At 45.3% G+C, this 24,845-nt stretch overlaps 1 protein-coding gene across 3 annotated transcripts in view; it reads right to left on the bottom strand.

Annotated features, from left to right (window-relative positions):
* Nucleotides 1-24,845, bottom strand: part of LOC129841026 (lipopolysaccharide-responsive and beige-like anchor protein) — a 329,530-nt gene that overhangs the window by 157,997 nt on the left and 146,688 nt on the right. For all 3 annotated transcript variants that reach the window (XM_055909138.1, XM_055909136.1, XM_055909137.1), the window contains exons 36-37: nt 19,700-19,808; nt 7,757-7,923 (exon numbers count right to left, since the gene is read on the bottom strand). In XM_055909138.1, coding sequence (XP_055765113.1) covers nt 7,757-7,923; nt 19,700-19,808 — 276 coding nt within the window. The remainder of the gene's footprint in view (nt 1-7,756; nt 7,924-19,699; nt 19,809-24,845) is intronic.

The raw sequence follows: 24,845 nt of genomic DNA, 5'->3' as shown, positions 1-24,845 counted from the left end.
ACATGAATACTGCTGCTACTCACACATTTTTAAAGAGTGCCACTGCTGGCCTTAATGACTCCCTGATCAAAAATAAAGGTTAAACAAATACAAATAATGAAAGTAGGAGAAAAACAATGTAATAGTTATTTCAAACATTTTAGACTCCCTCGCCATAACCAGCTCTCCTATAGGTGGCGCTGGTCTGGAGCGAGAGAAGGAGAGAAACACGAAGATCAAGTAAATCCAGAGAAAGAATAAAAGCTGAAGGTCCCCGAGTAAAGGATGGATCTCCCTCCCTCCATTCTCCCTCCATTCTCTGTAACATCACGCCAGTATTTCATGTGCCCTTTTCTGCTTTCGTTGCAGAACAAAGCCGCTGGATCCCAAAGATAAAAAGCGGATTTTTTGGTAAATGGTGAAAGTGTCGAAATAAATGACCAGCTGTGGCCTGAGTGTAATTACAGTGGCTGGGAGAGCAGCGATCTATCACGAGACCCAGGAGAGGGGGTGACACACACAGCGCCATGGGGTTAGTCAAAGGAGATAACTAACTAACTACTGGACCCTGAACAATCGATAATCCCCAGATATTGCATCCTGGGAGAAGGGCGAGGGGAAAAAAGAACGTAAAAACTTCCCCAATGGCTTTTTATTGAGATATTGATCAGGGCCCTCTAATCAGGACCTTGCTGGGCCAAGGCCATATACTTTCTTAAGGGTATATGGAACGGATAAATCTAGAGAGTTGCCACACTACATAGAGGAGGCTGAGCTCTGAGGCGGTAGACGGTGGGATGTAATAGGTGTTTCTGGAGAGGAAGGAAGAGAGATGGTTCACTGTATAACAGGGATTCATTTCAGAGCTGAGGAGGAAGAGGAGGAGGAAGAGAAAGAGGAGGAGGTGTAAGAGGATGAGGAATAAGAGGGAGATGAGGAGCAGGGAGAGGAGGAGGAATAAGAGAAGGGAGATGAGGAGCAGGGAGAGGAGGAGGAATAAGAGGAGGGAGAGGAAGAGGAATAAGAGGAGGGAGATGAGGAGCAAGGAGAGGAGGAGGAATAAGAGAAGGAAGATGAGGAGTAGTAAGAGGAGGGAGAGGAATAAGAATAAGAGGGGGAATAAGAGGAGGAGGAATAAGAAGGAGGGGGAGTGAGAGGATGTGGGAGAGAAGGAGGATGTGAGGGAGAGGGAGAGGATGGACAGGAGGATGGAGAGGGAGAGGAGGATGGAGAGGGAAAGGATAGAAAGGGAGAAGGGGATGGAGAGGGAGAGGAGGATGGAGAGGAGGATAGAAAGGGAGAAGGGGATGGAGAGGGAGAGGAGGAGGGAGAGGAGGATGGAGAAGGAGAGGAGAGGGAGAGGGGAGGGAGAGGAGGATGGAGAGGGCGAGGAGGATGGAGAGGAGGATGGAGAGGGAGAGGAGGATGGAGAGGGAGAGGAGGATGGAGAGGAGGATGGAGAGGAGATGAGAGGGAGGTGAGAGGGAGGTGAGAGGGAGAGGAGGATGGAGAGGGAGATGAGGTAAGATCAGTGTGCTTCAGGAGACACACCTGCAAAATAAACTGTTTTCTACACTAAACACTGAAGATTGAATTCACCCAAATCACTCCTAAATACCTGTCTCAGAACAGAACTAATAGCCACATTATCCTGGACTAAATCCCTTAAACCTTTGATCCCTAAAGAGTGAGAGCATCAGTTTCATTCCTGGATCCTGCGATGAGGCTTGTTTAACCGTTAGCCGTCCATGGTAAGTAACATATGGACAGCATCAACCGTTAATACGTTCCACCATGACACATTGTTACTATTTCTTACAAGCCCAGCCACTGTACTGTAAACACAGTTAGACGCAAATGTTATCATTAGGGCATATTCTAATTCCTATCCATAACCCTTGACATCACGCCTGCACGGTGGGGCCGTGCAGAACAGATACGCATCATTTTATATAACGTATGGAATGTTGGCCTGTCAAACTTTAACATGCTCCTCTCTGGAGATTTGGGAGAACGGGAGAACATCCCTCCTCCTACATGTCACCACATTCAAAAAAATAAAAAAAATAAAAATAAAAATCCCAGACACGCGGCCTGCGTGGCGTGATGAACGAGGTCGAGGGTTTCACTTTAAATCCGTTTAAGGCTCGACGCTCCAGATTTCTCCTCCCGATAGCGACGTCTCATTTACTAAAGATGAGCATCATTGACGTCTCGGCTTTCTTCTAAACCCTCGTTGTTTACAGTAAAAACTGTTTACGGCTTAAAACCGACTCCAGATGGATGTCCGGGGCAGTACCTTCACCAGCTCAACTCTAACTTCCTCGTGGGGCTAATTGATTTTGGAGTAGGCCTCGGACAGAGCTAAGCCTAAAGAAAACAACGATCAATTCATCTAGGAGAGAGAACGGAAGGCAGATGATGTAGAGTTGCGCTGTTGTCCGACAGCTGTGCTAGCTCTGCACGGCATGCTGGGTCTGGGTCAGCACGCATGTTTGTATCACGGGCCCTCCAGTGTTTATAAGCAAAGCAAAAAACATTAACACCATTGAAGTCACCGCAGCTAAAGATGCTAACAAATGCTGGAAATGCAGTGGTAGGTCTCAGAGCATGTTGTTTTATTGTGACCGCGTAACTAAACTGTAAGCCATTACAAAAGCACTTAAGTGCTAAAAAGATCATTGTCTTATTGGCCTACCGCCCTGATACAGTCCCCATAACATTTCCTAAATCAATTTTTCCACACAGATTATAATCCTCCATGGTATTTTATTCAAACTAATTCAATAGAACGTCCAGCTTTTTGCCAGCCTTGACAACAATGATGTACTGCTATGGATTATGAAACATATACAACAGATAGGTATCAGGATTAGGGTACATTTCAAATCCTGGTCTGGTGTTTATTCTAGTCCCTGAACTCTGCTATGGGAAACTGATCAGCAGATAGGACCGAGGGCCTCAGAGTTTTACAGAACACAAACAAGCACTTGAGAACATGCTCTGAACCTTCTCCAGGCAAACATTACAGATGACTCATCGTGTGTGTGTGTGTGTGTGGTGTGTGGTGTGTGGTGTGTGGTGTGTGTGTGTGTGCATCTTCCCAGACATCCTAGGATAAACATTGATGCTCTAGGTCCCGATTGTAACAATCCTCATTGACAGGCAAGTGTCCCAACTTCCTCATTCAGTTATCCCTTAAACAATCTCAGCCCAGCTGCACAGTACGTCCCATTAACATTCAACATGAAGCAACGATGCAGCTGGACAGACCTGGTAAATGTATCATAGTGTATGTAGAGCAAGTCAATCAGCTAGAGGTAGTATATGTTTCCATGGGAATTGTTTCCGTCAATGAAGGAGGCTCACTGTGTGTTGTGTTTGAGTGTGTGTGTCTCTCTCTCTGTGTGTGCACGTGTGTGTAATCAAGGACAGATGATTGGCTGAAATTAGTCTGTGGCAAATGCCAAGGTTATTATTTATTCATTTTATGACTGGTAGACAACGCAAGACAGAGGTAAGTATGTGTGTGTGTGTGTGTGTGTGTGTGTGTGCGTGTGCGTGTGCGTGTGTCTGCTGGGCTGGAGAAGAGCAGGGGTTAGTGGAGTGAAGACAGGTCCTTTGTTTCTGCAGGATGCGTGCTACAGACTCACTCTGGAGGAGTGTGTTATGTTGTATGCTACGAACACTGAGACTCAGGGTGCATTCCAAATTGCACTATTCTCCCTAATAATACACTATCGGCCAGAGCTCTATAATAATATAAAATCAATTGTAAAAACACCATTTACTAAATTACACAAAATAATAAAACTGGATCAATCTTTCTTAGATGGGTAACAAATCCCCTTCTCAGGTTCAACAGTAGCACAATGGCTATTGTGTGTTGTACACAAAGGAAAGTGGTCGATTGTCCCCATATAGAATTAGTAGATGAGAGAACAGCATCAACCCCATCTCCCTGTCAGAATAAAGCCCAGAATTCTTCTATTTCACCCTGATGGTTCTGCTGGAGCAATGACATACTACAAGATAAAACAGTAATGCTAATATTGATAGTTTGTCCATTACAGGTCAGCTAACTGTCCTGGGAACAGTTACAAAGCTGTTAGTTTCCATCTCACAAGGCCGGATCGATGCAGAGGCATACTGTTTCAATTTTGCCAGAATTGATTTTTCTCTGTAACACCCCAACCCCGGAGCATTCATCTTTCTGAAGGAAGGGACGATTTGATTTACTGAAGAAAAATTGGAGTGCGCATCACAAAGATTTTTTTTGCCGGGCGGCGAGAGAGCGTGACACACAACAAAGATGGATGTCCCTACGGCTGGGAAGGCTCTAGCCCACGGCTGTTCCATTACAACACGGTGGAGAAGGATGAGCTGCTTAAAGGGAGGGAGAACAAATGAAAAGAGAAAGGGGGAGAGAGAGAAAAGAAGAGGGAGAGTTAGAGGGAGATAGAGGGGAAAGGAAGAGGAGGAGGAGAGCGGAGGTGGTGCACCTTCAAACATCCCCAAATACGTGACCTAATGTCCAATCATCACCATGTTACACATTTGGCAGAAAACACAACACTAACTACTACTCTAAATCTGAACTTGTACTCTCTCTCCCCTCAAACACTGTGCTTTCCCTCCCACACTCTCCCCCCCTCCCACACTCTCTCCCCCTCCCACAGTCTCACCCCCTCCCACAGTCTCACCCCCTCCCACACTGTACTTTCCCTCCAACACGGCAGCTACAGTACCTTCTCCTCTCCTCATTTCTCCCTTCTCTCCCTTCTTTTTTTCTCCCCTGCCTTCTCTCCTCTCGCTTCGCTCTCCTCCTGTAACTTCTCTTCCTATCCCTGCTCGCCCTCCTCCCCAGCATCCAGAGTGAATTTCCATGGTACATTAGTCAGCTTATTAGGATGTAATGAAGGAGGGCGTTGAGGAAAGGGGAGTGTGTCCTCCGAGACACCGCTCTACCGTTCTCCATCATCTACCCCTCATCTCTCTCTCCGTCCTCATCTCTCTCTCTCCGTCCTCATCTCTCTCTGTCCGGCCACTTTGCCGGGTGTCATATACATGAAAGATGACTTGTCTCCTGACCCAAATAAACACCAGCGCTGCCTAGATGCTCTGTCGGGCCGCTCACTCGCTCCAGAAAAAAAAGCCAGGGAAAAAATGAGTGCTGCCAGTCGCTTCATCTGTGGCCACCTCAGAGCTGGTTATTCATGTTGTGTCTGTGGTCTTGGATCAGACTGCTGGCGTGTTGTACACCAGAGTCTCCAGAGGATGTGACGGTAATGTAAGGATGAACAGGTAGCGTCTGTCTGTCCGTCCCTCAGTGCACGCAATGACGTGTGTGTGTGTGTGTGTGTGTGTGCGTGCGTGCGTGCGTGTATGTGTACACCAATGACGGCCAAGGGCAGATCTCAGAACAGAAAATAAGAGTTACTTCCCTTTGTTGGAGGGAGACCTCCCTAGACATTCTGGTACAATGGAGAGAGAGGTGGATGAATAAAGGAGTGAGAGAGAAAGAGAGAAGAAAATAGAAGCGGGAGAAAGAGAAAAGGAAAGAGAGAGTAGGAAATAGAAGAGGGAGAGATAGAAAAGGAAAGAGAGAGTAGGAAATAGAAGAGGGAGAGAGAGAGGAGAGAAAACCACCGAACACCTCACGTCTCCAGGGGCCAGGGCTGGTGTAAGCTGGATATTAACACACAAATTGCATTCAGGCGGGTCACGGCGTGTCAGATGATATTAGATGCCTGCCGTGAGGAAAACAACAATTCCCATCAGCCTGTTTCTGTGAGAAAAATAATATTTTCATTTTCGGCCTCTTTATTGAATAGAAACTTTGGGGAATACGTCTTTATAGGAGCTCGTGAATTTTCCACCTCTCGACAAAGGTCGTAATCATGGCGGCGTGTACCCTTTTGTTGCTCCCAGATTCCATTTTCACCACCGCTGATAGAAAAGGAGTGTGAGGGTCTTCTATCCCTCCCTCACTTGTTTTCTGTAATGTTGCAGCACCCACATGTTTCAGTCTGTGTGCGTGCGTGCCTGTCCGTCTCTCTGTGTTGTGTCCTTGTGCGTGTGACTGTGTGTGAACAGTCTGTATCGTATCCATTGCCCCTTTCTCTGTGTTTTCTGTGGCGCTAGAACCCCCCCCCCCCCCCTTACACCTCCCCCCACACCCACCACCACATACTGCTGCCTGCATGGGGTCCCCGTCGCAGAGCTGCACCACCTGACCTTCTCGGTAATTGACCAAAAATATTGATGCAACGGCACAGGTCTGATTGTGATTTATTAAAAGCTTGGGCCCGGCTCCCAGGCCCGGTGCCAGCGGCTCCCAGCCTGGCCCATCGGCAGCCATTAGGAAAACCATCAATACTGTAGCAGCACAATAACACAATGAAAGAAAGGCACGGTAATGGGGAAGGGAGAGTCTCTCTGGGCTGCGGAGGTGCATAGCAAATAGCTTGGCCTTGTTGTGTGAATATACAGAAAGAGAGAGAGAGAGAGAGATTACCCTTTTGGAACTTTTGCAGGTATAATGTTTAATATAAAAAAATTGTTTTGTTTATTTCACTTTTGTTTATTATTTATTTCACTCGCATTGGCAATGTAAACGTATGTTTCCCATGCCAATAAATCCCTTTGAATTTAATTGAGAGAGAGAGAAGGAGCGAGAGAAAGAGAGAGAGAAGAGTGTGTAATATAATATTGCCTCTCCATAACATCACTGGGCTCGCTAAGATCAAAGCATAGAGGAGAGGATAGAGAAGGAGAGAGAAAGATAGGGAGAGAAAGAAGAGAGAAAGATAGGGAGAGAAAGAAAGATACTCATGGGAGGCAAATATCTAAAAGACCAGAGAATAAAATCAACAACAAAAAATGTAGGGAAAGAGAGAGAGAGAGACCCCCTGAGCCCCTGGTGTAAGAGCAACCGCAAAGTAGCAACCGCAAACTGAGCTCACACACAGACGAGTCTCAGGAGAGTCAACGCAGACTAACAAGAGGGAACCAACCGACCAACAGCAGGCTGACTCTCCAACCATTATATACGGTACCCAACCTGCCAGCACACAAACAGCACAGGCCATCATTAGGCAATACCTCCATTGACTTCTAACTGGCCTGTTTTGTTGAAACCAACATTGAACTTCCTAAACTTTTCTATAGTTTTAATGGCTGGAGGGTTTGTTTAAATTTCTTTCATCTCTGTCCAAAGTCAATGTATCATGCATCCCATAGCTCGGCGTTTGCACCGGTACGGACCCAACTCAATCACTAACTCCCAGGAGGGCGGCTGGGAGATGATGAGAATGCAGTCATTACAGTGGTGTCTTAATGGATGTGTTGTACTCGAAGGAAAGCTACGGCTCATTTAAAAGTCAGGTGTATCCTATTTTTTTTACCATTACCAATGCTTAATGTTCTTATTATGTGCATTTTTGGCAGGAAGTTTGGACACTGGGAGAAAAAAAAAAAAATCGGACCATTACCCCAATACATAGCTTCATTTGAATTGGTGTGTTAGTATGGAGATCGGAACAGAGCCGCAGCACTTTAGACTGATCATGTGATGGCGCTGAGTGGAACCTGATGAAGGTGTAACTAGACCGAAGACCAAAAACGGATCATTTGATTAGTTGAATGAGGTGTGTTAGTGCTGGGCGGGAACGAAAGCCTGCACCCCCAATAGAGCTCCAGGACCAGAGTTGGAGAACCCCTGCTCTAGATTGTAGATGTAGAACTATGTAGACTGTAGGACAACGTAGACTTTTACCTGAAGGCAGAGCTTCCCCAGGCACCGTGTTTGTCCGTCAGGATGTTGACTATCTTCTGGATGAGCTGGGTGGCTGTCACGTGGTCGCGGTACTTGGCCGCTCGGATCAGGTGGTCGCACATCTTCTCCTCATCACGCTTCTCAGCCGAGTACTGGGCACAGTGGGACTGGGGGTCAAAGACAAAACGTGACAACAGGTTAACTTTTCTGTCAAAAACACAATAACGTAAGCATCATTACAAATTAATTGTATGTGCAGTGCTCAATAAAAAGCCTTTATAGTACATTTAAAGAGAAACCCAGGAAGTATGTATTCTGAACAGAAAACTGGCGTACACTTAGTATGCAACTTCATATTGTATGTATTGAACTAGCATGTATTCTGGTGTAAATGGTATAGGCTACTACACACCATGTAAAAGGACATAATATAAGGCTATCGCAGCTGTGTGTGTGTAGAAATGCTACCTTGAGTAAAACCAAATGAAAATCTGGGGTCATTTTCTGGCCCTTATGTCACGTTGATTAATAACGGCGGACATTATAGTTACTAACGCCTCCAGGGCTCCGAATCACAAAACAGAGGTTCATTTTTCTCTGTCTGAATGTGTTATCAGAAATGGCCTTTGAACTCAGAGTAGATGGTATATACAATAACACCTATACTGAGGTAAAAAAAACAGCCAGACTTGAAATGTTCCATTTCAGTGCTAAGATAAACTGAGCAAAATATAAAGCCGAGTTAAACTGTAAAATGAAGTAATATACAACCGACTGAAAACATTTGAGTACACTGCATATTTCTAATAGCCGTTAGCCATGTAGAGTAGAAATACAAGCAACAAAGAAATGAGGAATACACGCTACTATCATGTACAGTACCTCAGGCAAAAATCATGGCCATATTACAGTGATTTCTGTGCATCCATTGGATACTGAAAGGTTACAGCATCAATACCAGCAACTCTTAATGCAATTCCCAATGCTACATGATTTAATGCAATTCCCAATGCTACATGATTTAATGCAATTCCCAATGCTACATGATTTAATGCAATTCCCAATGCTACATGATTTAATGCAATTCCCAATGCTACATGATTTAATGCAATTCCCAATGCTACATGATTTAATGCAATTCCCAATGCTACATGATTTAATGCAATTCCCAATGCTACATGATTTAATGCAATTCCCAATGCTACATGATTTAATGCAATTCCCAATGCTACATGATTTAATGCAATTCCCAATGCTACATGATTTAATGCAATTCCCAATGCTACATGATTTAATGCAATTCCCAATGCTACATGATTTAATGCAATTCCCAATGCTACATGATTTAATGCAATTCCCAATGCTACATGATTTAATGCAATTCCCAACGCTACATGATTTAATGCAATTCCCAACGCTACATGATTTAATGCAATTCCCAACGCTACATGATTTACTGCAATTCCAAACGCTACATGATTTACTGCAATTCCAAACGCTACATGATTTACTGCAATTCCAAACGCTACATGATTTAATGCAATTCCAAACGCTACATGATTTAATGCAATTCCAAACGCTACATGATTTAATGCAATTCCCAACGCTACATGATTTAATGCAATTCCCAACGCTACATGATTTAATGCAATTCCCAACGCTACATGATTTAATGCAATTCCCAACGCTACATGATTTAATGCAATTCCCAACGCTACATGATTTAATGCAATTCCCAATGCTACATGATTTAATGCAATTCCCAATGCTACATGATTTAATGCAATTCCCAATGCTACATGATTTAATGCAATTCCCAATGCTCAAATGAAATTAACCTAAAAGCCAGCCCATTGGTGGAGAACACACACATACATCCCCAGTCTTAGATCCACAGCTCTACAAATGCAACCTGCCTCACCAGTAACCTTAGCAACCAGTAAACACAGGAAAGTGCTTGATAATGATTGGTCCTCCTCTCCAATTGGAACGGTGACTTTTCATACCTGACAAGAAATCTATAGTTCTGGATCACATTCTGGAAGGCTATTCTGGAGGGGCTATTGGGCCCTAATTATCAATCTACGTCTCTTTGTGGGGCATTAGAGTGGTCCTTGACCTTAAAGCATGATGGCCCAACGTGTGTGTGCGTGCGTGCGTGCGTTGAAAGGAAGAAGAGTAGTTAAGGGAGGATCGGGAGAGGGAATGGTGCTGAATGTTTGAAACGTATGTTAGCCCCCTGGAACAGACGACAGCGCGTCTATACTTTACGACGGGACAGAACAAGAAACGTCAAGACAGGCTGGAAGGAACGTGTGACTTCTGTGTCACTAATCAGCAGTGCTGCAGTTCAAACACATCATCGTAAACACGCTGGTCATTCAGCGCGGAAAACACCTAGTCCCCCATAGTGACGTGTGCTTTTCTAACGGGCCTGGCAGGGCCCGGCGGCGAGGGGAAGCAGTTTCACTGAGCGACTCCCCTCTGAAACAACAAGCAAACAGCTGAACACATAACAGGCCCATTAATACTAGGCCTCCATTTCGGTGTAAAACGATGTGGAAAAGACATGTCAGAGTCTAGATTGTGGGGGTCTTTCCACTGCTCTGAAATCGTCATACATAGAGGATATTAGACTACTGGGGTCTCGTTGGTTCTTACATACTCAGCCTGCTAGCTCTAGATGACTACATAATAACCTACCTCCATCCTCTACTCTCCAATAGGCTGACAGAACAAAGGGCACTGAGTGAGTCAGGGAACGCTTTTCAACTTCACCCCTCCGCTAATTTCAAAGGGAGCGGGGGGGAATAGTAAAATAGCATGAACGGCCTAGTGCCATTAGCAACCAGAGGGGGCCCCCTTTACCTCGGTGGAGACGAAGGGTCTATCCTGATGCTGACAGTGAGATGGAAAAAGAGAAACGGAACATCCGGATGAATGTCTAGTCTACCTGGTAGCCAGATTCAAACATCAGGATCAATGTCTAGTCTACCTGGTAGCCAGATTCCAACATCAGGATCAATGTCTAGTCTACCTGGTAGCCAGATTCCAACATCAGGATCAATGTCTAGTCTACCTGGTAGCCAGATTCAGACATCAGGATCAATGTCTAGTCCACCTGGTAGCCAGATTCAGACATCAGGATCAATGTCTAGTCTACCTGGTAGCCAGATTCAAACATCAGGATCAATGTCTAGTCTACCTGGTAGCCAGATTCCAACATCAGGATCAATGTCTAGTCTACCTGGTAGCCAGATTCCAACATCAGGATCAATGTCTAGTCTACCTGGTAGCCAGATTCCAACATCAGGATCAATGTCTAGTCTACCTGGTAGCCAGATTCCAACAACAGGATCAATGTCTAGTCTACCTGGTAGCCAGATTCAGACATCAGGATCAATGTCTAGTCTACCTGGTAGCCAGATTCCAACATCAGGATCAATGTCTAGTCCACCTGGTAGCCAGATTCAAACATCAGGATCAATGTCTAGTCTACCTGGTAGCCAGATTCAGACATCAGGATCAATGTCTAGTCCACCTGGTAGCCAGATTCAAACATCAGGATCAATGTCTAGTCTACCTGGTAGCCAGATTCAAACATCAAGATCAATGTCTAGTCTACCTGGTAGCCAGATTCAAAAATCAGGATCAATGTCTAGTCTACCTGGTATCCAGATTCCAACATCAGGATCAATGTCTAGTCTACCTGGTAGCCAGATTCAAACATCAGGATCAATGTCTAGTCTACCTGGTAGCCAGATTCAGACATCAGGATCAATGTCTAGTCTACCTGGTAGCCAGATTCAGACATCAGGATCAATGTCTAGTCTACCTGGTGGCCAGATTCAAACGAGGAAGTCAGATGATGATGAAGTCAGAGGTAAAAGGCACAAGACAGGCTTTTGGAGAGCGAGCGGGCAGGTGAGGAAGCTGTGTGTGTGTGTGGACGGCGTGACGTGAGACCTTATGACTTGAGACAGTGTAATCATGGGCAGCACCTTCCATTACACGAGCTGGCTGACAGGGTCGGAGGGTGACGGGCTCTGGCGCCTAGTCTGATGGAAAAAGGTGCCCGGAGAAGACAGACTGATAATGGGTTGGCATTAATCGAGTAAATTACATGGAGATGTGTCTCGGACAATTCACGCCAAGCTCAAGTCAATAACCAGAGAAACGTCTGTGTGATTTAGAAAGGAAACAGGCCTAACCACTGGCTAAATTACACTAAGATGATGATATGAGAAGACAACATGAATAGTCTCTCACACACACACACACACACACACACACACACACACACACACACACACACACACACACACACACACACGAGGGCCAGGCATTCCAGCACATCTCACAGATACAAATCCACCGACTCAACTGCATGAGTGCAATTCAAAAGGCCAGAACACATGGCATAGGTTTCTGCGTGTAGAATAATACGCTGCCAACCCCCCTCTAAATGCTGTAGTTGTTGTCACGCTCTCCCATCAGGGCCTGAGGGGTTCACCAGTATAATGAGGGTGTGAGTGGGGATACAGGCCTCATTACCAGATATAAAGCCTGTGTTTATCACTTACAGTGAGTGACAGAGCCAAGGACCTTGAAATGTTTCTGTGCCACACTGTCTCAGCCTTCAAGGCGCTCGTTTCATGACATCACAAAGCGCTCAAGGTTTTGCTGGAGAAACGGGCGACCACACACACACACACACGCACAAACACACACACCAGTGGGGATCTTATTAAAGCAATGCTTGATGTGTACTCTGTCTTGACATTGTGTGGTGCAGTAGAGAAGCCAGCTAGAGACACACAGAGGTGTCGGCTATCGCCTCGTTGTCTCGCGCTCCTCTTCCAATTTCTCACGTCCGCCGACAAGCCGTCCCAGAGGGTTTCATTTAAAGTGGGGAAACTGTCCGACCGGGGTGCGTGTCCTTGTCGTGTTCTGAGAGGGAATGCAAATATTCCTAGGAATAAGGAATTCCTTACAGAACGATGGGAGGGGTTACCAAACAAAAAGAGAGATGCTGAAACAATTGGTTTCTGAAGAAGATTCCCCCTCGCACTTGATCTCTTGCCCTCAAGTTTAAAACGGCCACATAAAACACCATCAGGTTAACTCAGACAAAGAGTTGGGGGGCGGGGAGGCGGGGGGGGGCGTAGGAAGACGGAGAAAAATGAAGGCTTAAAAGTACAACAGCGAACAAAAGTCATCGAATGTCGACGTCTGACAGCCACTTCAATTCTGAAATGATGCCCCCTGTCAGGCCGCGCTCGCAGTGTATTGATTTTTCCTGCTGAGGAAAAAAATAATCTCATCCAGCCAAACAGATCCCAGAGGCATGCATCGTCCCGATAGTGGCCATCAAGGTTAACGCAGGCGCAACACTTATCAAAGTATCTCTCTCGCTCTCTCATCCCTCTCTCCTGTCCCTTGTCTGTGGCTGCTGTGGGTTTTTAATGGACTGGTCACAATGCCTAGTTGGCAGGACTCTTCATCTCTCCTCCCAGCAGCGTCCTCTCCTCTCTTTCTCTCGCTCGCTCTCTCTCTCTCCTTCCCTCCCTGCTCAAACCAGCAGCTGTGTCAAGCCCCGCTCCAATCAGTAGCTGCCATTAGTCTAAGCTGGGCTGAAGGTTCCATCCACTCTGACTCCAGAAGCAGTCCAAGGTCACGCCAGCACGTGACGAATCACACCTTTTAACTGTCCTCTCCGGGGTGAAAAATAGTCAAATGAAGGCAGAGGCGCTGCAGATGAAAAATAATCCACTTCTTCTGGAACACTGGCTGGCGCTCGGCTAGTTGTCTGGATGCAGAGTGATGATTCCAAACAGAAGAGATAACAATAGGAACGCAACAAGGACATTCCCTTTCTTCTTTTACTGCTGTACATTTAACACCAAGGACATACCCTTTCTTCTTTTACTGCTGTACATTTAACACCAAGGACATAACCTTTCTTCTTTTACTGCTGTACATTTAACAACAAGGACATACCCTTTCTTCTTTTACTGCTGTACATTTAACACCAAGGACATGCCCTTTCTTCTTTTACTGCTGTACATTTAACACCAAGGACATACCCTTTCTTCTTTTACTGCTGTACATTTAACACCAAGGACATACCCTTTCTTCTTTTACTGCTGTACATTTAACACCAAGGACATACCTTTTCTTCTTTTACTGCTGTACATTTAACACCAAGGACATACCCTTTCTTCTTTTACTGCTGTACATTTAACACATTTAACTCCACATCAGGTTTGTGTCTGCCTTAATGAAATCAATAAAATGATGTCCCTCTATGGTATAACAAAGATAGTAGGCAAGGCAAGAGTCCTACTCCAGAGACTAAAGTGTCAGTTAGTATGTAGTAAAGGGGACTAGGGAGTCGGGAGGAGGTGCTCATATATGTGCTATTCACAGCTCTGGGCAAAGATAATGATGTGAGGAGCGGTGCAAGAGGCATCACCTAGGGACTTAATTACACACAGAGAAGAGCTAGACACTGGGATACTAGTCTCTCTCCCTCTCCCCTCCCCCTCTCTCCCAGGTAAGTTCTCTCTCTCTCTCTCTCTCTCTCTGAGGGTAGAGGTAGACAGAGATATAGAATACTGCTGGGTAAGTACTCTCTGAGGGTAGAGGTAGACAGAGATATAGAATACTGCTGGGTAAGTACTCTCTGAGGGTAGAGGTAGACAGAGATATAGAATACTGCTGGGTAAGTACTCTCTGAGGGTAGAGGTAGACAGAGATATAGAATACTGCTGGGTAAGTACTCTCTGAGGGTAGAGGTAGACAGAGATATAGAATACTGCTGGGTAAGTTGAATCTACTTGCTTTATCCTGTCATAATATATGAATCAAACTACTGAATCCCACTAATAAATGACTCCAGCAACAGCTAACAAGCCTCCCCATCCTTACCCAGAGGGTCTCACCAGCACCATAGTGAGATAGTTGTACTCCCAGCTCTATAGATGTCGTCTAGAAAGCACCGCTGTGACCGCCTTATGACAGGTGACGACTGTCGGTCAGAGCGGTGAGTGTTGTGTGTTGATACGTTGTAAACAATGTGTCAGATGGTGGCACCTGACGCCTGTCGGGCTGCAGCCAGAGTGGTGACCTGCAGGGGGCTCTTCTAGACGGTATGGGAGATTGGGGTCACAACCTATCCTCTGACATTGAAACAGTTTGTTGTGGAATTCTCTCACACTGAAACAGATGGTTTATAGACCTATGAAGATAACCACATTTGGTCCAAGCACTCTATAAACGGCACTGTTTGTTCTTGACCAGAACGGAGCTGTATTCCTTTACAGCAGGTTACATTATAGCACCGAAGCATAGACTGTTGGCTTTGTTTATTGTGTTATAAATAGCCAAAATGTTTAACTGTCATGTGTTCATTTTCTTTCACTTCAAAATGTAAATTGTGTCGCCCTCCGTTCCATGGAGTTTCAAACGTTAAGTGTGCAGTCAATTCTTTGTGTGTGTCCTGTCCATGGCTGTGATCTGTGAGGAAGAGTAAGCTCAGTGCACTGTGTGGGGGCGTTGTGCTAACGACGCTGTCGTGATGGAATATAATGAGCATCAGCTCAATGTTAATGTCATTAACTCTGAGGCGAGAGGAGAAGAGAGGGATCGCCTTACAAGCCAGACAGAGGGGGACAATGACGCTAAGTCGCTAATTACGGAGATATCGCTAGCTGGATCGCCCGGCTTTTATAGCATCTAGAGAGAGAGTCAATTCAATTAGTCGTATATTACAGCGGCTGGGGGATGAATCAACGACTGGGTATAAAAAAAAGAAAGTTGGAGAGAGAGAAAGAAGGAGAGGCGGATAAAAGACCTGGGTCTTCCTCACTCTTAAAGAATCAACCGCGGGGTATAAAAAAGACAGAGTGCAACAGAAAGAGGGAGATAAAATAAATGATCTGGGTCTTCCGTATCTCTGACCTCCTCTGCTCTCGTGGCCTCGCAACCCACCACATTTCATCCTTAATGAAAGGATGCTGTAAAAGAAACTCTCATCGTAGTAGGAGGAGGAGCGTGGCCATGCGATCTGCAGATCTCTTCCACCTTAAGGATCCCATTAGATAGAGAACACTAAAAGGTAATTGGATTTCCCCCTCCAGTTATCTTCATCTCTGTCACCCTCAACCCGCTATAATAACTTACTCTCCAGGCCAAAGATAACTCAATTCAGAGAGAGAGAGAGAGAAAGAGGGATGGAGGGGGAGAGAGAGAGAGAGAGAAAGAAAGAGAGGGATGGAGGGAGAGAGAGAGAGCATATGTTACGAGTCTCCAAAGCAAAGGGTGTCTAAATCACGCGGCTCCTCTATCACATCCTTCCCGTGGATATGAACTCTGACAGGGAGCAAACATAAATTTGTTTTTATCTATTGAATAATTCACTTTCCTGGTGGCTGCCGTTTCCTTCCCGGTCTGTGTCTGTAGTGGTAGAGAGCCACAGCCAAAGGTCCTAGTCCCAGACCCCTGTCAGGGTGGAGAAGGACTACTCTGTTCCCCAAGTGATAGTCAACAGGAAACTCACAAAAGGTGCAATTCATTTCAGCAGTAAGATCCTTTCTAACTAAAACAGTGAATGTTGTGGCAGTCAGGGCACAACCAGATCACCTACTTTATGCACTCGGTCACACCCGAACATGTTGCTTTTTCTGTCCTCCAACAGTAAACCTGAGAAGCAGGTGAACAAACACTGATTTAAAAAAAAATTGAAGACAGAGAGGAAAACTGTTTTCCCCTGGGGCATGTTTCATTGGGGCTGTTATTTTTATGGTGGCGGTGCAAAATGAGACCATGAAACTGATGGCTCGAGGAGGGCTCAAGCCAGAGCCGGAATGGAGGAAAATCAATACGGCAATATCAGTGGTTGCACTTATCAGGGACTCAATTCTTTCAGAGGTCACAGAGGAGCGGCTACATTTAAGTGGGGAATTCAATTGTGAAACATAGATTTGGCCCTGGCTATGGTGGGTATCTGATTAAAGTTGATTGGCTATACTGTAGGGGGTGGGGTGAGGGGAGAGAACAGAGAGAAAATACTAAACAACAGTCTTTAACAAAGAGAGTTAACAGTTGGCTATGGTGGTTAGTGACTATCTGATTACAGTTGATTGGGCTGAGAGGAAGGATGGTGTGGTTGGACACAAATAAAATAGATTTGTATAAATACAACACAGTTCTAACTCTGTGTGATATGTGGGTTGCGTAGTGAAATAGGTCCCTGCAGAAGGTGCGTGGGACAGAGAATCACAATCGAATGGCTTTCACAAAAGACACAAACAAAACAGTTGTGGTACGCATGTACCCAATACTAAATCTATTAGGGGCTAATGAGTGGAATCACACCGATTTACAAGAACACAAATACTATCTCCCTACCAGAATGAGACTTGAGCCTGTTAACTGGAGACAACCGGTTTTACTGGAGACAACCGGGGACTGTAGCTACTAAATAATACAGGAACAGGAAACAATGATGTCCTTGGCTGTCTTTGAGGCTCGTCAGGCACATCCTCATTCTGTAACTCAACGGTACTGTCAAAGACTACCCCACACACACACACACACACACACACACACACGTAACCAGAAAAACAACTATACTGGGCCTGCTTGGAAGACGATATGGAGAGAAAACGGGGACACTAACTAGGCCCTCTTGTAGGACGATGTGGGAAAAATAGGTCCAATGTAATGACACAATGTGTTCCTTTTGCTTTCACTACAGTATATCAGAGTAGGATCCAATCTAAGGATGTTTCCTCCTGTAGGACTTCTCAGTGCCAGAGGGAGACAGGTGATAGGATGAGAAGGACTAGTGATGCAGACAGGAACATCAGCTACACTACGTGGGCCAATTAGATAGAATTGGAGAACTGGGGACAGCCCCTGGTGTGTGTGTGTGTGTGTGTGTGTGTGTGTATGTTTCCATCGGTGCAGACATATCCTGGCCCTCGCTCGGGCTGAGAGAACATAACATGGCCTAATCATGGTGAGTTTGAGGGAGGAAACGGGGAGTGATGGGGACACGGACTCAGACACCACTACTGTTCATAACCTCAGGGCAGAGTGAGGTAGAGGCTAGTTTGTGAGCCCTGTGCTGTGTTCTTATGGAGCTGCCAACTGTCTGTGCTGTGCCTCAGGCCCCTCCTCCTCTCCACACCTCTATCTTTCCGTTGTTCACACAGCTGTCTCACACACACACACACACACACACACACACACACACACACACACACACACACACACACACACACACACACACACACACACACACACACACACACACACGCCCTGTGTGTGGAGTGTTAGCCTTGTCAAATAGGCTGTGTGTGTCACGTGTCAGAAATCTGCATAAACACCTGGGTCTGCCTGCCCCGCACTAACGATGATTGGACGACCGGTCGAGTCAGGCCACACCTCCCGAGGAAATGATTGACAGGATGAGGCTGGTGGGTGGAAAGGAGGTGGACAGTGTGTACTACTGTTGCCAGTCAGATAGATATGCAGACTTGACTAGGGTCTGAGTCCCAAATCACACCCTATTCCATATGGGCCCTGGTCAAAAGTAGTGCACTAAATAGGGAATAGGGTGCTATTTGAGACACAAACTAGAAGAACATGGGAGCAAACATTCAAACGAACCGAGGCAACCAACCAACCTGAGGCAAACCATCAACATGCTTTTCTTTCCACCCCTCAACTATTTGCTTTAAACAGTCATGAGGGCTTTTTTTCATTCTGTAGGAGAGACCCTGCCTTGAACCTTAAAGAAAGCATAACATTTTGCAACTACGGTAAGGGGGCGAGAGTGAGGGTGGAGGGACGGGGGATGGGGGGTTGAGACAGTCGGCCCTTCAGACCAGCAGCTCTGTGGGCTGTCTGCAGGTTTAAGTACTGCCAGGGTCTTGAGAAAGGAGGGAGGAATGGAGGGGAGGATGCTGTATTCCTGTCACTGTGGAAATACACCCCCAGCGGGAGTATAACAGACAGGCTCTCAGCAGGGCAGGAAATGATTCAGAGAGATCAGGACGGAGACAGAGAAGGAGAGAGGGATGAAGGAGGAGGGTGGAGGCTGGTACTAGGCCGGGAGGTTGGCGCTAGGCCGGGAGGTTGGCGCTAGGCCGGGAGGTACGGGGATAAATTAACATGGAGGCTGTTTGGCTAGGATGCCGTGCCCCTCGTAAACTACAGCCGGCCACTCCGGTGTAAGATGTTATTATACATGTTGGGGTTGTCTTTGAAAAGACAACATTTGTTCTCTAGGTTGCTATGACAGGTCTGTAATGACTTGACAGACAACCGTGTGTGTGTGTGTGTGTGTGTGTGTGTGTGTGTGTGTGTGTGTGTGTGTGTGTGTGTGTGTGTGTGTGTGTGTGTGTATAGAGGACTGTATACACCCTCGCTGGGTGTTACATTCTAAGCTGTTTTTGTTCAATATGGCCAGACAGAACATGAAAATATGAAACTATCAACCTGAGCTTAACGGGATCTGCTTAAAGCTACAAATATACTAAAATAACTCCTGCTGCTCTCACAAAAAGACATGGAGAGGATAAATAAATGAGGACTATGTTTCTGTCCCAAGATACGAGGGTCAGGAAAGGGGTTGGAAGTTGTTGGTTCATTGCTAAGTTTATCTCTTCAAGTCTTTCTCCTCCTCAAGCTAAAATCAGGACTCCATTTTGGATTGAATGGATTTTCCTGTTTGCTGGCTACCTGCACCAGCCTGGGGAATTTCAAATTCCTAAATTATGTCAGGAGCCATTTTGGATCAAGTATGTTCTCTTGTTTACCAGCTGCCTGGTCTATTCTCCTCAATCATTCACCCGAGCTTAAATCTGGACTCCATTTTGGATTTAATGTGCTAGTTTCATGTTAGCCAGTTTCCTGGTCCAGACTGTATTTTACCTCAAACTCAGCGTGTTTGTGGATGTCCTCGGCTCTCTGTCGGCTCAGGATGAACTCAGCCTCATTGGCCACCCGCACCAGGTGGTCCTTCATGGTGTGGCTCAGTAGCCTGAGAGAGAGGAAGGACAGAGGAAGACATTTCACACCATCAACAGAACTGTATCAATTTGTAATCTGTGGAGAAAAAATGATTACTGATTTGAATAATTGAATTATGTTTGGATTAAGATGTAATAAAACTGGTGGAAGACATAAAAAAATATGATTATTTAAAAAGTGATCAAACAAAGTTAATTAATTGACTAGTAGGTGATAGGTTGAAACCTGTTCAATCAGGTTTTCAAACGCCATAAAACCTGCACAAACAAGCTCTCACAATGTGCTACAATATTTATTGATTTATTTTATTTCACCTTTATTTAACCAGGTAGGCAAATTGAGAACACGTTCTCATTTACAATTGCGACCTGGCCAAGATAAAGCAAAGCAGTTCGACACATACAACAACACATAGTTACACATGGAGTAAAACAAACATACAGTCAATAATACAGTGAAAAATAAGTCTATCTACAATATGAGCAAGTGAGGTGAGATAAGGGAGGTGAAGGCAAACAAAATATATAAATAAATAAAAATATAAAAAGGCCATGGTGGCGAAGTAAATACAATATAGCAAGTAAAAAAAAGTAAAAAAAGTAGAGATAGTAGAGATAGAAAAAAGTAGAGATAGAAATAATGGGGTGCAAAGGAGCAAAATAAATAAATAAATAAATACAGTAGGTAAAGAGGTAGTTGTTTGGGCTAAATTATAGATGGGCTATGTACAGGTGCAGTAATCTATGAGCTGCTCTGACAGCTGGTGCTTAAAGCTAGTGAGGGAGATAAGTGTTTGCAGTTTCAGAGATTTTTGTAGTTCGTTCCATTCATTGGCAGCAGAGAACTGGAAGGAGAGGCGGCCAAAGGAAGAATTGGTTTTGGGGGTGACCAGAGAGATATACCTGCTAGAGCGCGTGCTACAGGTAGGTGCTGCTATGGTGACCAGCGAGCTGAGATAAGGGGGGACTTTACCTAGCAGGGTCTTGTAGATGACCTGGAGCCAGTGGGTTTGACGACGAGTATGAAGCGAGGGCCAGCCAACGAGAGTGTACAGGTCGCAGTGGTGGGTAGTATATGGGGCTTTGGTGACAAAACGGATGGCACTGTGATAGACTGCATCCAATTTATTGAGTAGGGTTTTGGAGGCTATTTTGTAAATGACATCACCGAAGTCGAGGATTGGTAGGATGGTCAGTTTTACAAGGGTATGTTTGGCAGCATGAGTGAAGGATGCTTTGTTGCGGAATAGGAAGCCAATTCTAGATTTAACTTTGGATTGGAGATGTTTGATGTGAGTCTGGAAGGAGAGTTTACAGTCTAACCAGACACCTAGGTATTTGTAGTTGTCCACATATTCTAAGTCAGAGCCGTCCAGAGTAGTGATGTTGGACAGGCGGGCCGGTGCAGGCAGCGATCGGTTGAAGAGCATGCATTTAGTTTTACTTGTATTTAAGAGCAAATGGAGGCCACGGAAGGAGAGTTGTATGGCATTGAAGCTCGCCTGGAGGGTTGTTAACACAGTGTCAAAAGAAGGGCCAGAAGTATACAGAATAGTGTCGTCTGCGTAGAGATGGATCAGAGAATCACCAGCAGCAAGAGCGACATCATTGATGTATACAGAGAAGAGAGTCGGTCCAAGAATTGAACCCTGTGGCACCCCCATAGAGACTGCCAGAGGCCCGGACAACAGACCCTCCGATTTGACACACTGAACTCGATCAGAGAAGTAGTTGGTGAACCAGGCGAGGCAATCATTAGTGAAACCAAGGCTGTCGAGTCTGCCGATGAGGATGTAGTGATTGACAGAGTCAAAAGCCTTGGCCAGGTCAATGAATACGGCTGCACAGTATTGTTTCCTATCGATGGCGGTTAAGATATCGTTTATGACCTTGAGCGTGGCTGAGGTGCACCCATGGCCAGCTCTGAAACCAGATTGCATAGTGGAGAAGGTATGGTGGGATTCGAAATGGTCGGTAATCTGTTTGTTGACTTGGCTTTCGAAGACCTTAGAAAGGCAGGGTAGGATAGATATAGGTCTGTAGCTGTTAGGGTCAAGAGTGTCCTCCCCTTTGAAGAGGGGGATAACCGCAGCTGCTTTCCAATCTTTGGGAATCTCAGACGACACAAAAGAGAGGTTGAAAAGGCTAGTAATAGGGGTGGCAACAATTTCAGCAGATAGTTTTAGAAAGAAAGGGTCCAGATTATCTAGCCCGGCTGATTTGTAAGGGTCCAGATTTTGCAGCTCTTTCAGAACATCAGCTGACTGTATTTGGGAGAAAGAGAAATGGGGAAGGCTTGGGTGAGTAGCAGAGGGGAGGGCAGTGCTGTTGACCGGGGTAGGGGCAGCCAGGTGGAAAGCATGGCCAGCCGTAGAAAAATGCTTATTGAAATTCTCAATTATAGTGGATTTGTCGGTGGTGACAGTGTTTCCTATCTTCAGTGCAGTTGGAAGCTGGGAGGAGGTGTTCTTATTCTCCATGGACTTTACAGTGTCCCAGAACTTTTTTGAATTTGTGTTGCAGGAAGCAAATTTCTGCTTGAAAAAGCTAGCCTTGGCTTTTCTAACTGCCTGTGTATATTGGTTTCTAGCTTCCCTGAAAAGTTGCATATCACGGGGGCTGTTCGATGCTAATGCAGAACGCCATAGGATGTTTTTCTGTTGGTTAAGGGCAGTCAGGTCAGGAGAGAACCAAGGGCTATATCTGTTCCTGGTTCTAAATTTCTTGAATGGGGCATGCTTATTCAAGATGGTGAGGAAGGCATTTTTTTTAAATATCCAGGCATCCTCTACTGACGGGATGAGATCAATATCCTTCCAGGATACATCGGCCAGGTCGATCAGAAAGGCCAGCTCGCTGAAGTGTTTCAGGGAGCGTTTGATAGTGATGAGTGGAGGTCGTTTGACCGCTGACCCATTACGGATGCAGGCAATGAGGCAGTGATCGCTGAGATCTTGGTTGAAAACAGCAGAGGTGTATTTGGAGGGCAAGTTGGTTAGGATGATATCTATGAGGGTGCCCGTGTTTACGGAATTGGGGTGGTACCTGGTAGGTTCATTGATAATTTGTGTGAGATTGAGGGCATCAAGCTTAGATTGTAGGATGGCTGGGGTGTTAAGCATGTTCCAATTTAGGTCGCCTAGCAGCACGAGCTCTGAAGATAGATGGGGGGCAATCAGTTCACATATGGTGTCCAGAGAACAGCTGGGGGCAGAGGGTGGTCTATAGCAGGCGGCAACGGTGAGAGACTTGTTTTTAGAGAGGTGGATTTTTAAAAGTAGAAGTTCAAATTGTTTGGGAACAGACCTGGATAGTAAAACAGAACTCTGCAGGCAATCTTTGCAGTAGATTGCAACACCGCCCCCTTTGGCCGTTCTATCTTGTCTGAAAATCGTGTAGTTGGGGATGAAAATGTCAGAATTTTTGGTGGTCTTTCTAAGCCAGGATTCAGACACGGCTAAAACATCCGGGTTGGCAGAGTGAGCTAAAGCAGTGAACAAAACAAACTTAGGGAGGAGGCTTCTAATGTTAACATGCATGAAACCAAGGCTATTACGGTTACAGAAGTCATCAAAAGAGAGCGCCTGGGGAATAGGAGTGGAGCTAGGTACTGCAGGGCCTGGATTCACCTCTACATCACCAGAGGAACAGAGGAGGAGTAGGATAAGGGTACGGCTAAAAGCTATGAGAATTGGTCGTCTGGAGCATCTAGAACAGAGAGTAAAAGGACGTTTCTGGGGGCGATAAAATAGCTTCAAGGAATAATGTACAGACAAAGGTATGGTAGGATGTGAATACAGTGGAGGTAAACCTAGGTATTGAGTGATGATGAGAGAGATATTGTCTCTAGAAACATCATTGAAACCAGGTGATGTCATCGCATATGTGGGTGGTGGAAATGAAAGGTTGGATATGGTATAGTGAGCAGGGCTAGAGGCCCTACAGTGAAATAAGCCAATAAACACTAACCAGAACAGCAGTGGACAAGGCATATTTACATTAAGGAGAGGCATGCTTAATCGAGTGATCAATAAGGGTCCAGTGAGTAGAGGTTGGTTGGGGTCACGGCGATCCAGACAGCTGGCCGGGTAGATGGCTATCGGTAGCAAGATAGCATAGGATGGAGGTCTATTTTTAGACACCTCGTGCGTTTCCGTCGGTAGATTAGTGGGGTTCCGTGTCTTGTAGAGGGGATCAATCCAATTGGCAAAATAGATATAGTGACCCAAGAAAAAAAAATAAAAAAAAATTGTCCAGAGCCTGCGGCTGAAATCCGGGGAAACTGAGAGAAAAAAAAAGGCCCGGTATGCTCCGGTCCGAGTCGCGTTGCACAAAAGTGCCGGTAGATTATCGAGCTAAAGGAATAGCTGATGACCACAAAACGTGGGCAGCTGAAACACCAACGCTAGCCAGCAAGCCGGCTAACTTCTGGGCAGCTTCAAATTAGCTTTCGGCTAGCTTTTGGCTAACTTCTGGTTAGCTTTCTGGCTAACTTCTGATTAGCCCCTGGTTAGCTTCACTGTGGATTTTCAGATTTGAGGTAAATAATACTTTTTTGTTGTAATTGGTGAGGCGGGTTGCAGGAAAGCTTTTGTAGTTGAGTTCTTGGATAATAAAAAAATATAAAAGATATGCGAAGAAGGTGTAAATATATATATACAGGACAAGACAGTACGAGGACAAAAATGACGTCTGAACTGCTAAGCCATCTTGGAATATATACATACATATTATATATATATAATATGAGTGCTGCAGTCCCTGAACATGGAAGACCTCCCCTTTAATAACCATATAACATCCATAAAATGGAAGACCTCCCCTTTAATAACCGTATAACATCCATAAAATGGAAGACCTCCCCTTTAATTACCGTATAACATCCATAAAATGGAAGACCTCCCCTTTAATAACCGTATAACATCCATAAAAATAGGAAAATTAAGCATGCAAAATGAGCAGGAAATGTGATTAGGACAAGACACACACACACACACATGAAATCCCTTTAACTGGGACCTAACATGCGCTAATTGATTTGTTAATGA

Source organism: Salvelinus fontinalis, chromosome 42, assembly GCF_029448725.1.
Source record: "Salvelinus fontinalis isolate EN_2023a chromosome 42, ASM2944872v1, whole genome shotgun sequence".
NCBI classification, from domain to species: Eukaryota; Metazoa; Chordata; class Actinopteri; order Salmoniformes; family Salmonidae; genus Salvelinus; species Salvelinus fontinalis.
Note: the sequence above shows the minus strand (reverse complement) of the source record. Positions and strands in the feature narration are given on the sequence as shown.